The sequence below is a fragment of the Brassica napus genome, chromosome C9 (assembly GCF_020379485.1).
Source record: "Brassica napus cultivar Da-Ae chromosome C9, Da-Ae, whole genome shotgun sequence".
Classification (NCBI taxonomy): Eukaryota; Viridiplantae; Streptophyta; class Magnoliopsida; order Brassicales; family Brassicaceae; genus Brassica; species Brassica napus.
The window spans coordinates 39,423,024-39,446,316 of NC_063452.1; the positions used below are offsets into that span (position 1 = coordinate 39,423,024).

General features: G+C 41.4%; 1 protein-coding gene, 1 non-coding gene and 1 pseudogene across 2 annotated transcripts; 2 read left to right on the forward strand and 1 right to left on the reverse strand.

Moving 5' to 3' along the window:
* Positions 1 to 1,090: 1,090 nt before the first annotated feature.
* On the forward strand, positions 1,091 to 3,800 carry LOC106423925 (subtilisin-like protease SBT1.3). Its single transcript, XM_013864668.3, has one exon. The coding sequence runs from the start codon at positions 1,296 to 1,298 to the stop codon at positions 3,621 to 3,623; it is 2,328 nt and encodes a 775-aa protein (XP_013720122.2). The 5' UTR covers positions 1,091 to 1,295; the 3' UTR covers positions 3,624 to 3,800.
* Positions 3,801 to 19,611: 15,811 nt separating this feature from the next.
* Positions 19,612 to 22,868, reverse strand: LOC125593480 (annotated as a pseudogene).
* Positions 22,853 to 22,959, forward strand: LOC125593796. The gene has a single exon (XR_007329687.1). It is a non-coding gene; the product is annotated as a small nucleolar RNA R71 (small nucleolar RNA).
* Positions 22,960 to 23,293: the final 334 nt, after the last annotated feature.

Here is a 23,293-nt window from a genome sequence, read left to right on the forward strand (position 1 = left end):
TCTCGCTCGCGAGAGATCGATCTCTCGAGAGAGAGAGAGAGGGCCATTCTGCGTTTGAGCTTTAAATGTGTGTTTATAAATGTTGTAATAGACCGTTGAGCAGACCACTGATATTCCCACTAAATTCAATTCCCCACAGAAAGAGATAAAGATGCCAAGAAATCGAATTATCGGGGTTTTCAGTTTTCACCGTCAAGAGTAAGGTTTTTTATTTTGTCAAATAGTAGTAATATTTTGGCATGGGGACATGTAGTGAGTCTTTATCATGATTAAGAGTTTTTTTTGGTAAAACTCATGATTAAGAGTTATATTGTGGAATTTAAACATCATCTATTTTTCTGTGGTAATAATTCGAAAATAGTTCGAGCTTTAAGTTTTACGACTTAACACGAATCCACCGTCGTTTGTATCAAAGGAGGTACGAATGATTCAGTCCACGAAAGAGAATCTTACGTAACTTTGTCTTAATTACTTTAAAATTGCATTCTTGTATATGTTCTTGAATACTGCTCCCTCCGATTTTAAGAGAAAATTTTATTTTCCAAATTATACGATGTTTTCATTTTTTTATGTAAAATTTATTAACATTCAATGTTATATGACCAATAATAATATACTTTTTATTTTATTATTAGTTGATTTATGGTTAGTTAAATAATTAATGATGTTTTTGTTTATAAACTATAAGAAATTAATAATTTTTTTAATTTGTGTGTACGATTCTAAAACTACTTATATAAAAAAAACGGAAAAAAAGGGGGAGAGAACTTGTTTTGATTCCTTCTTTTCACCACTATCAAAGCAAAATAAAAAGCATGATGTGACATATTTTTGTTTTCTATGTAAACGAAAAGGTGAAAGAGATAAATCAAAAATATGCTCGTAAAGTTCAAGACTCTTATTACAAAAAGTGAGTATTACATTAATATTAAACATCAGTTTACCGCGCTAAAACTAGTGACAACTGATCACAAAAGCAATATAATAAAAAACACTAACGAACTAGGCATTAAAAGTTGGAACTTTTTAGAAGAAGATCCATAAATAAAATAACCTAACGGTACTATATGCATATACAAGTAGAGTAGCATAAGGACTCATGAGCTCCATTGATTACTCTCTCTCTGCCATTACCAACCACTTCTCTTCTCAGTAATTATGCTCACAGAGCATATATGATACCACCTCTTACTTGCTTCACCTTTATTACTTCCTCCAAGTAACAACGACTCTTCTATCTCTCCTTCTCCCCAAAAAAAAGAGAGAGAGAGATAATCCTTGAGCTTCTTCTAACAATGGCTGGCAAAAACCCACTTCAGAAATGTTTTCTTTTCATAATCTTATCCCTCAATCTCATGTCTCTACATGCAGAAACTGGTCAGAAGAAGACTTATGTTGTCCACATGGACAAATCCGCCATGCCTTCACCTTACACTAATCACCTACAGTGGTACTCTTCTAAGATAGACTCTGTAACAGATCCCAAATCACATGAAGAAGAAGGTAACAGAATACTCTACACTTACCAGACTGCGTTTCACGGATTAGCTGCTCGGCTTAGCAAAGAGGAAGCAGAGAAGCTGGAGAAAGAACCTGGTGTTGTAGCTGTGATCCCAGAGACAAGGTACGAGCTTCACACCACAAGAAGTCCCAAGTTTCTTGGGTTAGAGAGGCAAGAGAGTGAGAGAGTTTGGGCTGAGAGAGTCACCGACCACGATGTGATAGTTGGTGTTTTAGACACTGGGATATGGCCTGAGAGTGAGAGCTTCAACGACACAGGCATGTCCCCTGTTCCTTCTACTTGGAGAGGAGCCTGTGAAACCGGAAGAGGGTTCTTGAGAAGTAACTGCAACAGAAAGATTGTCGGTGCTAGAGTTTTCTACAGAGGATACGAAGCTGCAACGGGGAAGATCGACCAGGAGCTTGAGTACAGATCACCAAGAGACAAAGACGGTCACGGGACGCACACTGCAGCAACAGTAGCTGGCTCGCCTGTCAGAGGAGCAAATCTTCTCGGATTTGCTTATGGAACGGCTCGAGGGATGGCTCCGAAGGCGAGAGTCGCTGCTTACAAAGTCTGTTGGGTTGGTGGATGTTTCAGCTCGGACATCTTATCAGCGGTTGATCAAGCCGTTGCTGATGGAGTCCATGTTCTCTCTATATCCTTAGGCGGTGGGATCTCGACTTATTCCCGTGACAGTTTGGCAATAGCAACGTTTGGAGCAATGGAGATGGGAGTGTTCGTCTCGTGTTCAGCCGGTAACGGAGGACCTGATCCGATCAGCCTCACGAACGTTTCTCCGTGGATCACAACGGTTGGGGCAAGTACCATGGACAGAGACTTTCCAGCCACGGTGAAGCTAGGAACTACGAGAGTCTTCAAAGGAGTTTCTCTTTACAAAGGCAGAACAGTTTTGTCTCGGGCCAAACAGTATCCTCTTGTTTACTTAGGAAGGAACGCAAGTAGTCCTGATCCGACGTCGTTCTGTCTAGACGGTGCTTTGGACCAGCACAACGTAGCGGGGAAAATCGTGATATGCGACCGTGGTGTTACTCCACGTGTGCAGAAGGGCCAGGTTGTGAAAAGAGCAGGAGGTGTTGGGATAATACTGACCAACACCGCGACGAACGGTGAAGAGCTTGTCGCAGATTGTCATTTGCTACCAGCTGTAGCGGTAGGAGAGAAAGAAGGTAAAGTGATCAAGGAGTATGCGATGACGAGTAAAAGAGCTACAGCGAGTTTGGAGATTCTTGGGACAAGAGTTGGGATCAAACCGTCTCCAGTTGTAGCAGCATTCTCTTCAAGAGGACCAAACTTTCTCTCCCTGGAGATCTTGAAACCGGACTTGTTAGCTCCGGGAGTCAACATTCTTGCAGCTTGGTCTGGAGACATGGCGCCGTCGAGTTTGTCGTCTGACAAAAGGAGGGTTAATTTCAATATACTGTCGGGAACTTCCATGTCATGTCCTCACGTGAGCGGCGTGGCTGCTTTGATCAGATCAAGGCATCCAGATTGGAGCCCTGCAGCGGTCAAATCAGCTCTCATGACAACCGCTTACGTTCACGACAACATGCTTGAGCCTCTTACGGATGCAGCAGGAGCAGAACCTTCGTCGCCTTATGATCACGGTGCTGGACATATAGATCCTCTGAAAGCTATGGATCCTGGTCTAGTCTACGACATTGGACCTCAGGAGTATTTTGATTTCCTCTGCACTCAGGAGTTGAGTCCTTCACAGCTCAAGGTCTTCACAAAGCATTCAAACAGATCTTGCAGACACAGTCTTGCCGGTAATAACCCTGGAAACTTGAACTACCCGGCGATCTCAGCTTTGTTTCCAGAGAACACACATGTTAAAGCTATGACACTTAGAAGAACCGTGACCAACGTTGGTCCTCACGTTTCTAGCTACAAGGTCTCTCTCTCTCCTTTCAAAGGCGCAACCGTCACAGTCCAGCCCAAGACACTCAACTTCACTACGAAGCACCAGAAGCTTTCCTACACTGTTACTTTCAGGACGAAGCTGCGGATGAAGAGGCCTGAGTTTGGTGGTCTTTTGTGGAAGAGTTCGACGCATAAGGTTCGTAGCCCGGTTATAATCACATGGTTGCCACCTCTGTAGAAGAGAGGACAAACCGTTATTCAAGAAACTCTAATGTTTTAGTTTCACAAATAAGATTTTCTTTATGTAAGGGAGAGCTCTTCTCTAGAAGCAATGCTTTAAAAAAACTTTGTGAGTAGTTTTAGTTCATGTTCTTGCATAAGCTATCTTTTTAAATAAAATATCGTGTTTTCATCAGACTCCTGCACAAAAAGAATGCAAATGCTTTATATAACTCGTTCACATTCTACATGTTGTTAAGCTAGATGAGATTCCAACCTAAAACCAATTGGTGATAAGTGGAATGGCCCATCTATCTTATATATTACTAAAGATCTCTTCCAACTATCGATGTGGGACCTTTGTCTCTAAATACGTCCACTCGAGATGATGGCTCTTTAAGAATCAATCTCGGAATGTTTGGGCAAGGATCGAGGGCCAACTTTGGGCCGGGTCGATGTTGATCGGGTTGGACTGCGTGGATCGGGTTCTGATACCATGTTAAGCTACATGGGCTTCCAACCTAAAACCAATTGGTGATAAGTGGAGTGGCCCATCTATCTTATATATTACTAAAGATCTCTTCCAACTACCGATGTGAGACTTTTGTCCCTAATAGTCTTGATTTGAATTCTTCTAATATTTTCTAGATTTCTCAATACAATTCCATTTTCCAAGACCTTGTATAAATAGAATGAAGATGAATTGTTTTGTATACCCCACCTCAGTCCTCTCGCCGACACAAATCTATCTAACGATTGATCATTGATCAAAACTGAGCAAGTGGCTGACATGATACATAACAGCTCCAATTCAATACATCTTTGATGAAACCCACTGCTACCAACAATTTTCTCCAAACCTGTCATATGTTATTGACATATCTGACTTGATCACCATGAATTATTTGGAGATTGATTAGTTTATTTGCATGTTATCTATCTTTTCATGTGCAGTGAGAATGTTGTCTGAAATAAATCTTGCGTCCACAAAAACTAACTGTTTGGGAGACATTATGACTGACAAAGCTGACTTCAATCTACACCAAAATATCTTTTTGGGACATGTTGAAACGCAGACAAATTTTGAAAACATGGTGTGAAGCTTGGGTTTACGAGAGAGCTTCATGGGAGCACAGTAGTAAATCGTCTTGGGCCAAGTCCACCCAGGCCCACTCCAGAAGGGTTGATCTCGTCACATACACATATATAAAGAGATGGTTAGTATGTGATTAGGTCGATTTATAAAAGGCGATTCTCTTGGCGATTTTGAGTGCAACGAGTGACAGGGTTTCGATCGATGGATCTGGCTATTCCGCCGGATTTGTCGGACCCTCCGGAGGGTGTTAAGGTGATTAAGGAGATTCTGGAGGGTGATGTGATTACAGATCGGGCTGTGGTAACGAAGAAAACGGAGAGCTGGGTTGATGTTGCGCAAGATAAGAAATCGTTGAAGAAACATGAGGTAGAGGTATTGGAGAAGGATGGTAAGAACACAATGGAAATTCCAGATGAGATTATTGCGAATTCAACTCCGTTATGGGAAGATTTCGTAGTAGGGAAGTTTTTGGATCAAGTGTCTCACATCGCAAAAGTCCTTATGGTTCTTAACAAGATTTGGCGTTATGGAGATTCATCTGCTAAGGTGGATGTTTATGATGTAAACGCTACTATGATGAGGTTCAAGGTATCAAATCCGAAAGCTAGAGAAAAGATACTTCGTAGAGGAATGTGGAACATTGCTGGGGTGCCAATGGTTGTAACGAGATGGACGCCAACAACAGAGAATGAGAAACAAGAAGATGAAGCTATTCCTATGTGGGTTCATCTGGAGAAAGTTCCTCTTCATATGTACTCGTGGGAGGGGTTCAGTTTCATCACTAGTACAGTTGGGTTCCCGGTGAAACTCCATCAGGAAACCATTACGTGTACCAACTTGGAGGAAGCTAAAGTTTTTGTTAAGGTGGATACATCAAAGGTGTTGCCAAAAGAGATTACTTTCACTAAGGAAGGCAAGCAGTTCACGGTGAAGTACTACTACCCTTGGCTCCCTGCACGATGTAAATTGTGTGATAAATGGGGGCATGGTGAAGTAGTGTGCGCACTAAAAGGGAAGGGAAAAAAGTATAAAGATAGTCCTGGAGTTAAGAATAAGAGTTCGAGGAGTGAAATTAAGAGGAAGGAAGTGGAGACAAGTGAAAAGATAAGAGGAAGTGCAGAGAGTAGTCAAATAAAGGAAGTGGAGGTCATGGTTCAGAAAGTTGATATTGGGGAGGAAGATAATATAGAGGAAGGAATTAAGGTGAAGGAAAAGGGTTGGTCTGGGGTATCTCTAGCGAAAGAAGGGAAAGTGCAGACAGTTACGTTGCAGAGTAATACTTCAGTTATTGAGATATCAGCTTCTAAGTTCTCTGTTCTTATGGATGAAGAGGAGGAAGGTGAACTTTTAGAAGAGATTCAGGAAAAAGAGGAAATGGAAACTCTAGCCAGTGGTTCTCAGGAAGATGATATTATTGATCAAAGAGTTAAGGAATGGGAGAAGTTAGGGGTGCAGAAAGGGAGGAAAAAAGGTCAGAAGACTAAGGCTCAGGATTCCAATCCGGGTAAGAGCATAAGGTCTTCTCGCCGGAAAAACTAATCCATGATGAGTTTCTTCTGGAATGTTCGTGGTTTCAACAAATATTTAAAACATTCCGTTGTTAAAGAGTGGGTTAGAAGCAATAATTTGGTGTTTGGTTGCATTTTGGAAACAAGGGTAAAAGAAAGCAAAGCTGGGAGAGTTTTAAATACGGTTTTCAGAGATTGGTCATATATGACAAATTATGAAAACAATCAAGATGGTAGAATTTGGGTAGTATGAAAGGACACGGTTCGGATGACTCCTGTCTACAAAACTGATCAGCTGATAACTTGCTCAGTGGGTTTGCAAGGCCAGGAGGAGTTCTTTTGTTCGTTTATTTATGCTAGTAACACAATGGAAGGCAGAAAGGAGTTATGGGAGGATCTCTGTCACCATCAGAACTCTGCAATGTTTCGAAATAAGGCTTGGATGATTATGGGAGACTTCAATGAGATATTAGAAGTGGAGAAAATTTTGGGGTATGCTAGTGGGGGAAGAATTTCAAGTGGTATGAGGGAGTTTCAGAGAATGGTTCTTCATTGCAAGTTCTCTGATATGGGCTTTCAAGGTCCTTTATTCACATGGTGCAATAAGAGGGAGGAAGGGGTGATATGTAAGAAACTAGATAGAGTGCTAATGAATGACTCAGCTATACTGAGATTTCCTAGTGCTTATGCAATATTTGAACCTGGGGGATGTTCAGATCATATGCGATGTAAGATTCAGATCTTGCCTCCAAGTGAGAAAAGAAGAAGGCCGTTTAAGTATGTAAATGTGATTGGGAGCTTACCGAATTTTCTACCAATGGTGAAGGAGTATTGGGATTCGACACAAAGATTGTTTCATTCAACCTTAGCAATGTTCAGATTCTCTAAGAAATTAAAGAATCTGAAACCACTAATCATAGAACTTGGAAGAGAGAAGTTTGGAAATCTAACAAAGAGAGCAAAGGAGGCTCATGATATATCGTGTGACAAACAGAAAGTCACTCTTTCAAATCCCAGTGATGAAGCGGTTAAGGAGGAAACATAGGCATATGAGAAATGACTTCATGTTGCTGGTTTAGAGGATGATCATTTAAAGCAGCGTGCTAAGTTACATTGGCTGGATATTGGAGACCATAACAATAAAACGTTCCACAATGCAATTAGATCTCGTCAAGCTCAAAACGAAATCAGAGAGATAAGATGTAGTGATGGTAGTACAGTCAAAACTCACTCGGAAATAAAAGCAGAGGCAGAGAGGTTCTTTTCTGAGTTCCTTAACCATAGTCCTGAAGGTTACCAAGATACTACTGTTGAGGAATTACAGAATTTGCTTGAGTTTAGATGTACTTTGGAGGATTGTAGGAAACTTGAAGAGGAGGTTACAGAGGAAGAGATACGTAAAGTGCTCTTTGCTATGCCGTCAAACAAGTCTCCCGGGCATGATGGTTGCCCTTGCGAGCTCTTCAAAACAGTTTGGCCAATTCTTGCTCATGATTTCATGGTTGCAATACAGTCTGTCTTCAGATATGGATTTCTGCCTAAGGGGGTAAACTCAACAATTCTGGCACTAGTTCCTAAGAAGATTGACTTCATGGAGATGAGAGACTACCGTCCTATTGCTTGTTGTAACGTCCTTTACAAGGTAGTATCGAAGATTTTGGCTAATAGACTCAAAGTGCTGCTGCCTCGGATTATATCTGCTAGTCAATCTGCATTTGTGCAAGGCGAACTGTCGATGGAGAATGTACTATTAGCTTCAGAGTTGGTAAAAGATTACCACAAGGAAACTGTCTCTCCTCGGTGTGTTATGAAAATAATCATATCGAAGGCGTTTGATTCAGTGCAGTGGTCCTTTGTGCTGAGAAGCTTGGAGGCTAGAGGTGTTCTGGAAAAATTCATTCACTGGATCAAATTATGTATATCTACTCCCTCGTTCTCAGTGCAAGTAAATGGGGAACTAGCAGGATATTTTCAGAATTCAAGATGGTTAAGGTAGGGATGTTCTCTATCTCCATATCTGTTTGTGCTGAGTATGAATGTTCTTTCCCACAAGCTTGACATAGGAGTTTTAGAGAAGAAATTTACATTCCATCCTCGTTGTCAATCTATTTCATTAACTCATCTCTGCTTTGCAGATGATTTAATGGTTTTCGTGGAAGGGTCGAAGAAATCTATTGAGGGAGCGTTATCCGTATTTGAAGGATTTGCGAAATGGTCAGGGTTGAATGTTCGAGAAATCTACTATCTATATGGCGGGTGTAGCAGAGGAAGAAAGGAGTAGAATTTTACTAAATTTCCCGTTTGCTGAAGGGGATCTTCCTGTCAGGTATTTGGGCCTTCCTCTTATGACTAAAGTTATGAGAAAGCAGGACTACTTACCGTTAGTGGAGAAGATTAGAAGTAAGATAAATACTTGGACTAGTAGATTTCTCTCATACACTGGTAGATTGCAAATGATCAAGGCAGTGTTGATGAGCATAGTCAACTTCTTGGCAGTTGCTTTTAGATTACCGGGTAAATGTATCAGTGAGGTGGAACAGCTATGTGCTTCGTTTCTATGGTCTGGGCCAGACTTAAAGTCTACAGGTGCGAAGGTTTCGTGGAAGGAAATATGTAAGCTCAAGTGTGAAGGTGGTCTGGGGATTAGAGCGTTAAAAGAAGTGAATATGGTTTATGGGTTAAAGCTAATATGGAGGATGTTATCCGGAGATTCACTATGGGGGGAATGGATAAAAAACAATCTGCTAAAAAGAAAAAGTTTTTGGGAAGTGAAAGTTAACTCTCAGGCTGGATCTTGGATGTGGAGGAAAATGTTAAAGCTAAGGGATATGGCAAAGACGTTCTATAAGAAAGATGTAGGCAATGGTCGTGATACTTCTTTTTGGCATGACAATTGGTCTACCAAAGGAGTTCTGTTTGAGATATTAGGAGAAAGAGGAGTCATAGATATGGGGATAAGAAATGAAGCAACAGTAGAAGAAGCAGTACTGAGTATTGGAAGAAGAAGAAGAAGGCACCGTACTGTGATGTTAAATGCCATAGAAGCTGAGTTACTCCAAGTCAAAGAGAAGTTGAGAGAAGGTGTGGAAGATGTGAGTCTTTGGAGAAGGAAGTCGGGTTTTAAAGGAAATTTTTCGACACAGGAAACTTGGATGTTATTGCGCGAAGATTATGTTCAAAAAAACTGGGCAAAGAGTGTTTGGTTTTCGCAGGCTACTCCTAAATTTTCCTTTCTGAATTGGTTAGCTATGCTGGATAGATTATCGACAATGGATAGAGTTGCGAGATGGAGTTTGGGGGCTGATGTTACTTGTGTTCTTTGTAAGAGTGATGCAGAATCTCGTAATCACCTCTTCTTGGAGTGTGCTTACTCTTCAGAGATATGGGAACATCAAATGACTGGTATTCTGAGAAGTGATTATACTAAGGTCTGGTCAGAAGTTGTGGCTCTTCTTGTTCGAAATGATAATGATAAGAAGAGATCATTTTGCACAAGATACGCTTTCCAAACCATAGTTTACACGATATGGAGGGAGAGAAATAAGATCAAGCATGGAGAGAAACCTTTACCCATGGCTGTTGTGCAGAAGCTCGTTGATAAAGGAATCAGAAACAAACTAAGCTTAATGAGATTGAAAGGAGGAAAGGGTATGGAGTATGCTCTTCAATATTGGTTTGGTACTAGAGTTTAAAGTTTTTTGAGGCCTATTAGAAGTAAAGAAGTAAAAGGATAGGGAATTATCTTTTTTTAATATGGTCTACACTTTGATGTAAAAAGGCCTTTTTGATGAATAATAATTTAACATTCATTCAAAAAAAAAAAGTATGTGATTAGGTCAACAAAAAAGCATAAGCAACAAATAGGAAAAGGTTACGACAACAACATGCAATCAGATCAAGCGAAGTGCAAGAAGGAGGCAACAACACAAGATAAATAGCTTAGGCCTAAGTCTATTTGATCTAACTAGGTTGTTGTATTCTTTTGTGAAGAGTATTTGGTTCTTGTGTAACAAACTATCTAGTATCACTGTTTTGGTGATAGCTAGAGTCTCTTTGATCTAGTGGAATTTGAGAGCAGAAGTTCTCCCAGGAGATGTACTGGCTAGAAGCCGGGAACTCGTTAAACTTGATTGTATCATTACTTTCAAACTTTAGTTCTAGGTCAAAGTTAACTTGAATCCTAAGTAAACCTAATTTTAATCTCTACAACTGGTATCATAGAACCAGGTTCTGAAAGTTACTTAGGAGGATACAGTTCAAGGAGAGAAAGGTTATCTGATTCACACGTGATGTCAAATACACGCACAGAAGTGGATCAGTTCGATGGTAGGGATTTCACATTATGGAAGGTGTGGATGCTTGCACACTTTGGAGTTCTTAGTCTGGAGGATATCCGTACTGATGAGAAGCTATTAAAGGATGCCTCAGTCACCAAGGATAAACCTGAGTCAACTGTGAAGGATTTGGAAAAAGGATTAGCTGAAATTGTTGAGTCTACATCAGTTATGGATCCAATTAAGTTTGAGAAGTCAGAGAAAGCTAAGGATCTAATTGTGCTAAATGTTGGGAATAAGGTCTTAAGGAAAATCAAACATTGTGAGACTGCTGCTGCAATGTGGAGTACTGTGGAGGTCTTAAGGAAAATCAAACTATCATTGCCCAATCAGAGATATCTACAGCTCAGGTTCTATACATTCAAGATGGCTTACTCTAAAACTATTGATGATTACGTGGATGATTTTTTGAAGCTATTGGCAGATTTGAGTAATTTGCAAGTTGAAGTTTCAGAAGAAGTCCAAGATATATTACTGCTAAGTTCACTGCCTAACAAATATGATCAACTCAAAGAGACTCTCAAGTGTGGGAGAGCACTCTGAGCTTCAATGAGATTATTGGGGCTGCTAGGTCCAAGGAAAGGGAGTTGATCGAGAGTGGCAAGTTTACAAGGTCTGGTGGAGAAGGACTAATGGTCGAGAGGATGATCAGACCGGCGATCAGATAAAAGCAATGGAAAAACCTACAAAGGAAGATCAAAGAGTCAATTGGGAAGATCTAAGTCACGTTCCAAGTACAATAAAAACAGAAAAGGATGTTTTATATGTGGAAAAGAAGGACATTGGACATTTCAAATCCGCATACTCAGCCAACGTTGCAGCATAATAAAAAGAACCTCTAATACTAACGGTTAGCACTCAGTACACGAAGGATGAATGGGTGATGGACTCTGTCTGCTCGTTTCATATCACACCTGATAAGAGCTTCCTATTTGGCTTGGAAGAATTCAAGGGAGGCAAAGTGTTAATGTAAAATAACAAACACATCAACATTCAGGGAATTGAGAAGATCAAAATTCTAAATCTTGATGGCTCAAGCATAATCTTAACAGGAGTTAGATACATGCCATGAATGAGCATGAATTTGATTTCTTATGGAATGTTGGAGACTTCAGGATGTCGATATGAAGGACATGATCTTATGGTTAACTTCTAAAAGGTGATAAAAAGGTTATCTCAGGGAAATATCATCAAATGTTACATTATCTTTAGGGAACCGTAGTGAAAGGAGAGGCTAATCTAACAAAAGTTGAAAGAAATATGACTAATGTTTAGCATTCACGCTTCGATCATATGAGTCTGAAGAACATGTCGGGGTTGGTCAAGAATGGATATTTCACTGACAAGGAAGTTAAGGAATTGGAGTTCTGTGAACATTGTATAATTGGAAAGTCACACAAGCAAATTTTCCCTAAAGCTTAGCATGTAACTAAAGGGATATTAGAGTATGTTCACTTGGATATCAGGGGGTCTCCTTCTACGCTAGATAATCTTTCTTGAAGCAAGTATTTTGTGATTTTTATTGATGATTTTTCAAAAAAAGTCTGGATCTATTTTTTGATGATAGGAGTTTCAAGGCTCCTAATCAAATGTTATAGAATAAAGGATGTCAAACCAGTTCTAAGTGATTCTAAAGCAAAGGGAATGCAAGACCATGCTTAATCTAAGTGCTATCAATTGGTGAGATGATGTTTGAACTAGAATGCTACTAAAATGCAATAAAGGACAAAGCTTTCTTTCTTATGAGATAAGAGAACTCATGGGCTAAATGAATTGACCTTGGGTGATCAAGTTTCAATCTAAAGGTGTTAACTTTCAACCAATCTATCTACCTTAAACCTAGACACCATCCTAAACAAACTCTATCTCTAGATAAATGTTCATTTACTAAGATAACTCAAGCATCAAATCTCTTTGGTTGAATGTTATCTAAGTAATCATTAATCTCAAGTCTACTAGCCATCTTAACACCTTTAACAACAAATCTCTTTGGTAAATAATGTTAAAAGCTTAGGAGAGTTGGTTCAGGCATTTCATCAAACACCTTTCAGGCATGAAATGCCTATAGCTCAACTTTAGAGAGGCCAACTCTAGAGTTGCATTAAAAGCACTCTACTAGCAAGGAACAAGATGGATCTATACTAAAACACCTTAGATCTAGCTTAATCACCCTTAGTCTCCCTAACCCGCGTGGCCTTCCCCGCATTGGACCTTTGACGACACTCCTTCTTCATGCGAGCGGGTAAGGGTCCCCGTGCTGTTTCACCCGCGTGACTCCCCGAACAAAGCTCTTCGGCAACGCGGGTAAGGGAAGATGGAGATCACCCGCGTCGTCGTCCCCGCGTGAAGACGTCGACAATCCTTCTAGCTCGTGCGAGCGGGTAGTCGACCCCGCGTGCCTCTTCCCGCGTGGCTCCTCAGATTTGGTCTTTCCGTGACGCGTGTAAAAGGACTCGGGGTGTTGCAACCCGCGTGAGACTGGCGTTGATGTGGCTTTCGGCGCGAGCGGGTACTGCTTCCCGAGTTGCTCAACCCGCGAGAAGTTCTTCATTTCTTCTTCTCGACATCTCGACGCGGGTAAACTAACCCGCACTGGTTCTCCCCGAGTTGAACTGGCTTGAACTCGAACTAACTTCATTTTCATCTTTTCTTTAACTCCCATGCCTCTAAACATCTCCAATCACTCCATAGGTCACTCTAATACCTGATAAAGACACATGAATGCAATATGGATCCTAAAGTTGCTAAATTCCTAATCTATATGATCATTATGTACAATATGGATGGTTAAAGCAATGCAAATATGCAAGATATCAACTCCCCCAAACTTGTTCTTTACTTGTCTTCAAGTGACTTTATAAGAACTCATGAGGGAAAGAAGTTTGAAGGTGGGAACTCATAGCCAAAAGTAACACTTCCTAGTACTCAACTTAACATCCTAAAGAAACATAGCTAATAGCATGAGCATTCTCCTTATTATACTCTAGCTTCTCTAGACCTATCCATACTCTTTTGCCTCTACTCAAGTTGCAATACTCTTTACCAACAAGTCCCTTCAATCAGCTCTAACATTGATTCACACACACACACACAAGGTGAATTCTCACAAATGGGCACATGATCTCAATCATTTGGCTAGGTAAGCGAGGGTTTAATGTGAATGAAGAGATGGGTTCAAATGTTTTCATTTAAAGGTGGTTATCACTCAAAACAAGGAGTTTGATCATTATGCAAAATTTATCTAAGATTAGAAGCAACTCATGCATACATAGATTCATTCTCATCATTTTACCCCTTTTTGTTATAAGTAATCACAAGTTCTACCCCCTTTTTATCATCATCTCAAAATCAAAGTAAACCCCTCACATCATTCACCCAATGAACAACTCTCTTTTTATTTTGACTCAACTACTAGGGATTTTAATTCACTCTTTACAAACTCTACTCTTTTTCATTCCCTTCCCTAACTTCTCCATGATTTTTTCTTTTTCTTTGTTTTTTTTTTTTATTATTAGGGGGAAGGTTCTTTGTTGCTTAATCAAGAGCTTCATATTTTCTTTTTATCCCTAAAGTTTTCATTTCTATTTATACTCTTTTTCTCATCTCTCTCATCTTTCTCACTCCCCAAACCCAAGATACTGAAGTTTAGAACACACAAACCTCTCTCACCATTCCCAGATGCTAACTCATTGTGCTAGCAAGAGATGAGAATAAACCTATGTCGCCTCCAATACTCTCAAGATTTTGTACATGACAAACTATCAAAAGAGGCCTCACTCATGCAATTAAATGTTTGGTCTCATAGAATGGCTAGGGTTGTAGGGTATGGAGTGCCATTTGGGTTAACAAAGATTGGTATATAAAGGAATAAGATAACCCAAATGTGTATGAGATCCATGATCAAGTATGCAAATGCCCATATGCAAGAGAGATTAAGTTCATTCAAGCCAAGTTCGGGTTGGAGCTGATCTCAAGAACAGTGCCAACATCAAGCAAGCAAACAAGTTTCAAGAAGAGTTTTCAAGGCTCGAAGCGTGCAAGGTTTTCAAGAGATGCTTAAGCTACTTGATATGTTTAACTAGGATGTCATTTTGAGTTCTAGACAAGGGTTCTTTGCAAGGCATTTTAAATCATTGGTCCCAATGCAAGTGAATGCAACCTATATGTTCTAGACTCAATCTTAAAAGTGCAAGTGATGCAACTACATGTTTCTTTTTGTGTTTTTTTTATGCATATATGTATGTACAATGCAATGCGTGAGACTCAAATCATCAAAGAAAACGTGATCAAATACTTGATACCTCCCCCAAACTTAGTTCACACAGTCTCTGTGTTAGGAAGTTGAAGGAGATATCGAAAAGAGAGATAAATGCAAAGAAAAACTGGTATATACAATGGGAAGTGGTGGAGTACCTCTCTATGAAGCGTGGGAGGAGGCCGATGCCTCATCCTCGGTGTCAGCTTCCTCATCTGTAGAGGCAAGGGATGGAGATTTGTTTCCTGAGTCGGACTGTTGAGCTGGTGGGTTTCTCTTCTGGCGGAGCAGCTCTTTCTCGGTGGTGGGAAGTCTGAGTGCTAAAGGACCAATTGAAGGCTGAGGCTGGGGGGTAAGGAAGTCAAAGTCTGATGATGAACATCCCGCTACAGCTCCTCTAGTCAGTATATCAGCTACCTTCTTCATGAACTGAGCTGAAGCTTCTGCTTGCCTCTTCACAGTCTTACTCAACGCCTTACACTTGTCTTTGAGCTTGAAGATTGTTCTGTCCTGAGCCTTGTTCCATCGTTGGAGGTTGCTGATATGCTCATGAGCCTGGCGAAGGGGTCCATGGGGAAGAGCTCCCGGATGCTGCTCAAAGTAGTAACGAGGAGGACCATAGAGGAGCTCGGAGTATAGATCGGAAGCTTCTTCTTGGAACACACCACATTTATCTGCTGTCTTCTTCCTCTTAGGAGATCGTATGGGGCCTAAAGGACCATGGAGACTAAGGAAGTGCTCACTCCCAATATCAAAGCTAATAGCTCCAGGCCTAGTCAAGCTTGTTAGGGCGGTGTTTGGGAGAAGCACTTCAACCTCTCGTGTAGACTGTATGTAAGAGTAAACGCAAGTTCCATTGAACCTTCCACTGAAGTACTGAGCTTTCTTCAAGTAGCTTCCGTCTAAGAGGGCGGGACCAGTTGGATCATCTTCTAAGGGTATATCCTTGAACTGAAGCAATGGGGTTATCAAACCACCAATGCCAACCTGAGGCTCTGAGTCACTTGTTGTCCAAGCCCATTCCTTGTAGTGGACGAGGCGCTTCACAAAGAATCCCACCATTCCAAAGTTCTTGTAGAAATCAGTATCGACAAAAGGCAACTGAGAAGGATGAGCATAATGCTGAACGGTTTGGTGAAGAAGTTGTAGCTCCTCATCATTAACAGTGCCTGGTTCCTTTCTTGGAAAGATGGTGTGGACAATTAACCGGTGGAGGTAGCGCATTGAAGGGTGGCGAATGGAAGCATTCGCCTCACGGCTTGGCTTGCGAGTCTTCCCCGCCAACACCTTCCAAACCATTCTAGCAATGCTCTCCTCTCTAGGGGCATCATATAGGATAGGGATGGATGATTCCTCCAAATCCTGAAGACCAAGGGCTTGTCCAATCTCCTTGAAGGTCACGTTGTAAACCTTCCCATGGATCTTGAACTTGATCTTTCCCCATCCTTGCCTCACATGTTTGGTGGTGTGAAAAGTGGCCACCAATGATGATAAGAACTGACAAGACTCATCTTCGTAGGTAGGATAGGCCATAGTGAAGAAGCTTTGCATGTTCATGTGCTCCAACATATGCTTGATGTCGTCACCTATCTCCAACTCTTCCTTGATCTTGATATCTGCAAATCGAGTTGGAGGCCACAATACACCATTCTTCAAATGCCTATATAGCTCATCTTCAGTTGGTGTCTTGGTTCTATCCCTCTCAGTGTCGACCTTCTCCCCCTTAGACACTTTGGCTCGCTTGTGCGGGGCTTGGTATTCTTCAGTGATGTCTTCATTCTCCTCCTCTTGGGGAAGCGCTACCCCCTTGCCTTTCGGTTCCTTTGACCTTTAGGAATGGGCTGACCTTCTACCACCAGCATCCACACTCTCAGCAGTGGCGACTTGCTTGCCTTCTCTCTTCTTTGCTGCCAATACTTGCTGCCTAGAAGTTCTTCCCGGAGTAGATACTGAGGATAGAGACTTCCCATGTCTAACAGTCTCTTGCCTTGCAAGCTCTTGTTTCTCAGCTTCCATCTTATGTTGGTCCTTTCTCCCCATTTGTACCTAAAAATTTCAAACTTTGGAAAAGGATAAGCAAATGGGAGAAGGAAACTTGACAATGCAAATGTGAATTCAATTCATAATGATTCAGTTATAACAAAACTATCACATTGCATACAAGATGTGATCATAAGCAAAGAATAAGGCTTTTAAGCAAAATTTAAGCATCAAATGAGTTCTTCAATTAGTAAGCTCTCTAATTAAGTTCTAAAACACCCTAACTAACCAATCCTAGCCAAAATCACATAGGATTATACCAATTCCGAAAAATCCCCAATTCTCATGAACCCTAATTTTCAAAGTTCAATTTCAACTCAATTTCACCATGTAATTACCAACCCAACATGATATATAAGCTTTCCCTAGTCTATTTCACAAGAATCTAGCAAGAAAAAGATCAAATTTCGAGTTCAAATTTCTAGGGTTCATGAGACCTACGAAATTGAACTTATTGATACAATACCTTGCTTTGGATGAAAGGAAATGAAGAGGTGAAACAAGAAAATAGACTACAGGGGCGAAAGCTTGGATTTAGGAAGAAGAATGGGTTGATTTGGTGAAGAATTGAGTGAGTTATGGGATGATTTGGCTAGGGAGGTTTTGATGTTTTGTGAAAGAGGAATGAGGGAAACGGGAGAGAGACGCGGGGTAGGTGTTTTTAGGGTGTAACCGGGTCGGGTCATGCGGTTTGAGGGTGAGAAACCATACCTGAGCGGGTTTGGACCCGTCGACGCGGGTGGGGGAACTCGTGCGATCCCGCGTGCTTCACCCCGCGTCATATGTCTCCGAATGCGTGGTCGTGCGAGCGGGTAGAGGATCCCGCGTCGATGCATCCCGCGTCGAGCTTACGACGAAGCGACGCGGGTAAGACAACCCGCGCCGGATTGCTGTCTCCGACCAAATTCGTGTGAGCGGGTAGATGAACCCGCGTGACCTCAACCCGCGTGAGACCTTTTTTTTTTTTTTTTTTTTTTTAAGTATATACAAGGATAGACATGGGACTTCTTCCCAAGCGAGCTTGTTTTAAGTCTCTAGCTTGACTTTGCTTCCCTTTGGCTAGGCGGTGATGGGGTCGGAGAGTGAAACCGAGATTCTTTTCTCCTCTATTTTGGGTCCCATGTAGAGCTTAACTCTTTGTCCATTGACTGTAAAGTCTCCACCATTCTTATCCCATAACACAATTGCCCCATATGGCCTAACTTCCTTTATCTTGAAAGGACCGGACCATCGTAACTTGAGCTTCCCGGGAAACAACTTCAGTCTAGAGTTGTAGAGAAGCACTTGATCTCCAGCACTGAATTCTCTCTTCAAGATCTTCTTGTCATGAAAAGCTTTGGTTTTCTCCTTGTAAATCCTTGAGTTCTCAAAAGCATCCAGTCTAATCTCATCAAGCTCATTGAGTTGGAGAAGTCTATTCTCTTTGGCACTCTTGATGTCAAAGTTCAGCAACTTAACAGCCCATAATGCCTTGTATTCAAGCTCAACTGGTAGATGACAAGCCTTTCCATACACATGGTTGAAAGGTGTGGTTCCCAAAGGGGTCTTGTAAGCTGTCCTATAAGTCCAAAGTGCATCATCTAGCTTGATAGACCAGTCTTTCCTTGTAGTCCCCACAGTTTTCTCCAAAATAAACTTGATTTCTCTGTTGGAGATCTCAACTTGACCACTTGTCTGAGGATGGTAGGGAGTTGCAACCTTATGCTTCACACCATTCTTCTTGAGAAGACTTTCAAACAGTTTGTTGATGAAGTGGGAGCCTCCATCACTGATGACAACTCTTGGAACTCCAAACCTTGGAAAGATAGTGCTTTTGAACATCTTGATCACCACTCTAGAATCATTGGTAGGACTTGCTACAGCTTCTACCCACTTGGAGACATAATCAACAACTACAAGGATGTATTTGTTGCCAAAAGATGATGGGAATGGTCCCATGAAATCAATACCCCATACATCAAACACCTCCACTTCTAAAATTGGGTTTTGAGGCATCTCATTCCTTTTGGTGATGTTTCCTCTTCTTTGGCATGAATCACACCTAGAGACAAAGTCTTGAGTGTCCTTGAACATATGAGGCCACCAAAACCCAGCTTGTAACACCTTTGAGACAGTCTTGAAAGTAGCAAAATGACCTCCATATGATTATCCATGACAGTGTGTGAGAATCCCTTCAACTTCATCTTCAGCTACTACTCTTCTATAGAGTTGATCTCTACAAAGGATGTAGAGGTAAGGCTCATCCCAATAGTATCTCTTCACATCTTTGTAGAACTTCTTCTTGGCATATCCGTCAAGACCCATTGGCTCTCTTCCACAAGCTAAGTAGTTCACCAGATCAGCATACCAAGGACCTTTCTCTTCAGTTACCTTCACCTCTTCAAGCTTCTTTCCGGTTTCACAAACTGCTACCACTGCTCCAATTGCCATGATCTGTTCTTCTGGAAGCCCTTCATCAATAGGGATCCCACTATCAATCTTCAGTCTAGACAAGTGATCAGCTACACCATTCTCAACTCCTGGTTTGTCTCTGATCTCAAGGTCAAACTCTTGTAGCAGCAAGATCCACCTCAACAGTCGTGGCTTAGCATCCTTCTTGGCCATGAGATGTCTTAATGCAGCATGATCAGTGTAGACTATGACTTTTGACCCAACCAAGTAGCTTCTGAACTTCTCAAAGGCATAGACAATGGCCAGCAGCTCCTTCTCAGTTGTAGCATACTTCATTTGGGCTTCATCAAGAGTTTTACTCGCATAGTAGATCACATGAGTCTTCTTGTCCTTCTTTTGACCAAGAACAGCTCCCACAGCGTAGTCACTAGCATCACACATGATCTCAAAGGGAAGATCCCAATCTGGTGGCTGCACAATGGGGGCACTAACCAGCTTGTCTTTCAACTTCTTGAATGCTTCCAGACATTCCCAATCAAAGTTGAATGCAGCTCCTTGCATAAAAGTTTAGTCATTGGCCTTGCTATCATTGAGAAATCTTGGATGAATCTTCTATAGAATCCAGCATGACCAAGGAAGCTTTTAATGTCTTTAACCGTCTTTGGTGGAGCTAATGCAACCATCACTTCGATCTTGGCCTTGTCTACCTCAATCTCCCTCTCTGAAATCTTGTGTCCAAGCACAATCCCTTCCTTAACCATGAAGTGACACTTCTCCCAATTCAGCACAAGGTTGGTCTCTTCACATCTCTTGAGGACCCTGCTAAGATTGGACAAACAAGCAAAAAACGAAGATCCGTAGACAGAGAAGTCATCCATAAATACCTCCACTACATCCTCTATAAGATCAGAGAAAATAGACATCATGCATCTTTGGAAAGTGGCTGGAGCATTACATAGCTCAAATGGCATCCTTCGATAAGCAAAGGTACCATAGGGGCATGTGAAAGTCGTTTTCTCTTGATCATTTGGATGTATGGGGATTTGGAAGAACCCTGAATACCCATCAAGAAAACAATAATAGGGATGATTTGCAAGTCTCTCTAGCATTTGATCAATGAATGGCAATGGAAAATGATCCTTTCTAGATGCTGAGTTAAGTTTTCGATAATCTATACACATCCTATGTCATGTTATTGTTCTTGTTGGTATTAGTTCACCCTTATCATTTTTGACCACAATAATTCCTCCCTTCTTTGGGACGACATGCACAGGAGACACCCATTTGCTATCCGAAATAGGATATATTACTCCTGCATCTAAGAGTTTTAGAATCTCTTTCTTAACAACATCTTTCAAGTTGGGATTCAACCTTCTTTGATGTTCTATAGAAGTCATAGATTCATCCTCTAGATGTATCCTATGCATGCATAAAGAAGGTGATATCCCTTTAATATCATCTAGTGAATAGCCTATTGCCTTTCTATACTTTTTAAGTTCATTCAAAAGTTTAGACAATTCATCTTCACTAGGCTCACTACTCACTATGACAGGGTAAGTTTCATTAGGGCCAAGGAAAGCATACCTTACACCATGGGGAAGAGGTTTAAGCTCCACTTTTGGTGCCTTGAGTTCACTCCAATCATCCCCTTGGAGGTTCTCTTGTTGAGTAGCTGCGGAGGTGTGGTGAATCTCATATGAAAGCTTCTCATTCTGTTCTTCACCACAGATTCCCTTGTGAGAGTCCAGCATCTTCACATAGGCATCACTTTCCTTATTCTCAATAACTTGGACTTCTCTCTCAATTGTTAAGGCATGCTGTAGAGAGTCTTCAAGTGCCAACTCCTCTATAAGCTCATCAGCGAGAGCATCCATTTCATTAATGTAGAAAATTTGGTTCTGGATGGTTGGCCTCTTCATCACTTCATTGATGTCAAAGTGGAGGATGTTCCCTTGTCCAAGATGTAGATCAATCTTTCCTTGTCTAACATTCACAATAGCTCCAGCTGTGGCTAAGAATGGTCTTCCAAGGATTAAAGGGTTTTGGGCTTCCTCCCCCATCTCCAACACAACAAAATCAGTAGGGATCTCAAAATTACCAACCATCAAGGGAAGGTCTTCTAAGATACCAACAGGAATCTTCACTGATCTATCAGCCAACACCAAAGAGAGTTTACACTTCTTGTATTGAGTAAATCCAAGCTTCTTTGCAATAGATAAAGGCATCAAGCTGACATTAGCTCCAAGATCGCACAGACACCGCTCAAACACCATGGGTCCTAGAGCACAAGGTAAGGTAAAACATCCTGGATCCACTAGCTTCCTTGGAACATCTAACCTCTGGATAATGGCACTGCACTCGTGGGTAAGGATCATCATGCCCTCCATCTCTTTCTTCTTTGCAGCTACAACATCTTTCAAGAATTTGCTGTATTGAGGAACCAACATAAAAGCATCAATGATGGGCATTGTGACCTGAACTTCACTTATTTGTTTCTCAAAGAGTGCCTTGTACTTCTCCAATAGCTGTCTTTTAAATCTCCCAGGGAATGGTAGCTTTGGCTCATAGGGAGGAGGAACAAAAGAGGATTCCTTTGTTGGAGTAGCAGTTTCACCATGTTTCACTGTCCTCTTCTCTTCTCCAACCTTTCCTTGACCCTTAGCTTCAATAATCTTTTCTAGAATTTCTTCATCAACCTTCTCATCTACAATCACCACTTCATCATCAATGTTGATAGCCACCTCCCCACCTTGCTTTTCACCATCCTTGGTGAGAATTCTTGGAGATAACTGTTTACCACTCCGTAGGGTGATTGCTTTCATAGTTTCCTTGGGATTTTGCTCTGGCTTTCCAGGTAATGCCCCTTGTTGGCGACTTGGTTGAGAATTCATTGAAGCAAACTGGTTCTCCAAATGTCTGATCTTGTTGTTAAGCTCATTGTAGCTTCCATCAATCTTGGAGTGAATGTTCTTGAACTCATACCCCATTGTCTTCTCATTCTTTGCCTGAAAATCCAAAAGTTTCTTGAACATTGCATCCACACTTGTATCTGAAGCTGGAGCTTGGGAAGAACTTCCTTGAGCCTGAGTAGACTGATTGTTGTTATTGTTGAAACCAGGAGGGGTGTTTTGTCTAGGTTGATAGCTCCCCTGCTGAATGTTTTGCTTCTGCTGGTATCCTCCTTGCTGGTTGTTAGAGTAGGACCTTTGCTGGTAGTTGTTGTACTGAAAGTTAGGCTCTTTCCTGTACCAAGAACCATTGTTGTTGATGAAGCATAGCTCTTCTTGGCCTTCCAAACCATCAACCTCATTGATCTTGGGAGGAAGCTCTTGAATAGGACCACCCACAAAGTTCATCTGCTCTTTCTTAGTTTGGTTGGAAAGAAGCAAGTCCATCTTCTCTTGCAAGGACTTAATCTCTTTCTTTGTTTGCTGATCATCACTTCTGTTGATCCTATCATGCTCCTCACTGTAGACCAAGTCACTCTTAGCCATGTTCTCTACCAGTTCCTCTGCCTCTTCCTCGGTTCTCCCCAAGAAGAAACCATTGCTGGCAGTGTCAAGCCTGTTTCTGCACTGTGGTAGAGCTCCTCTGTAGAAGGTGCTAAGCAAACTTTCCTTGCTGAAACCATGATGAGGGCATTAAGACCAATAGCCCTTGAACCTCTCCCATGCTTCACTGAAGCTCTCTAGACCTTTCTGTTGAAACCCAGAGATTTCGTTCCTGATCTTAGCTGTTCTTGAAGTAGAGAAGAACTTGTCAAGGAAAACTCTCTTGCACTCATCCCAAGTAGTGACAGTGTCACTTGGAAGAGTCTTCTCCCATTGGTGTGCCTTGTCTCCCAAAGAGAAAGGGAACAGCTTCAACTTGAAAGCATCTTCAGAAACACCATTTGTCTTGGACAAGCCACAATACTTATCGAACTTGTACAAGTGATCAAAAGGGTCTTCAGCAGCAAGACCATGATACTTGTTGTTCTCTATGGTGTTGAGCAGCCCTGACTTGATCTCGAAGTTGTTGTTCTCCACTGGTGGTGCTCTGATTCCCAACCTATGACCATTAATA

Coding starts and splice junctions, on each gene's coding strand:
- LOC106423925 (XM_013864668.3), top strand. CDS start 1,296: ATGGCTGGCAAAAACCCACTTCAGAAATGTTTTCTTTTCATAATCTTA.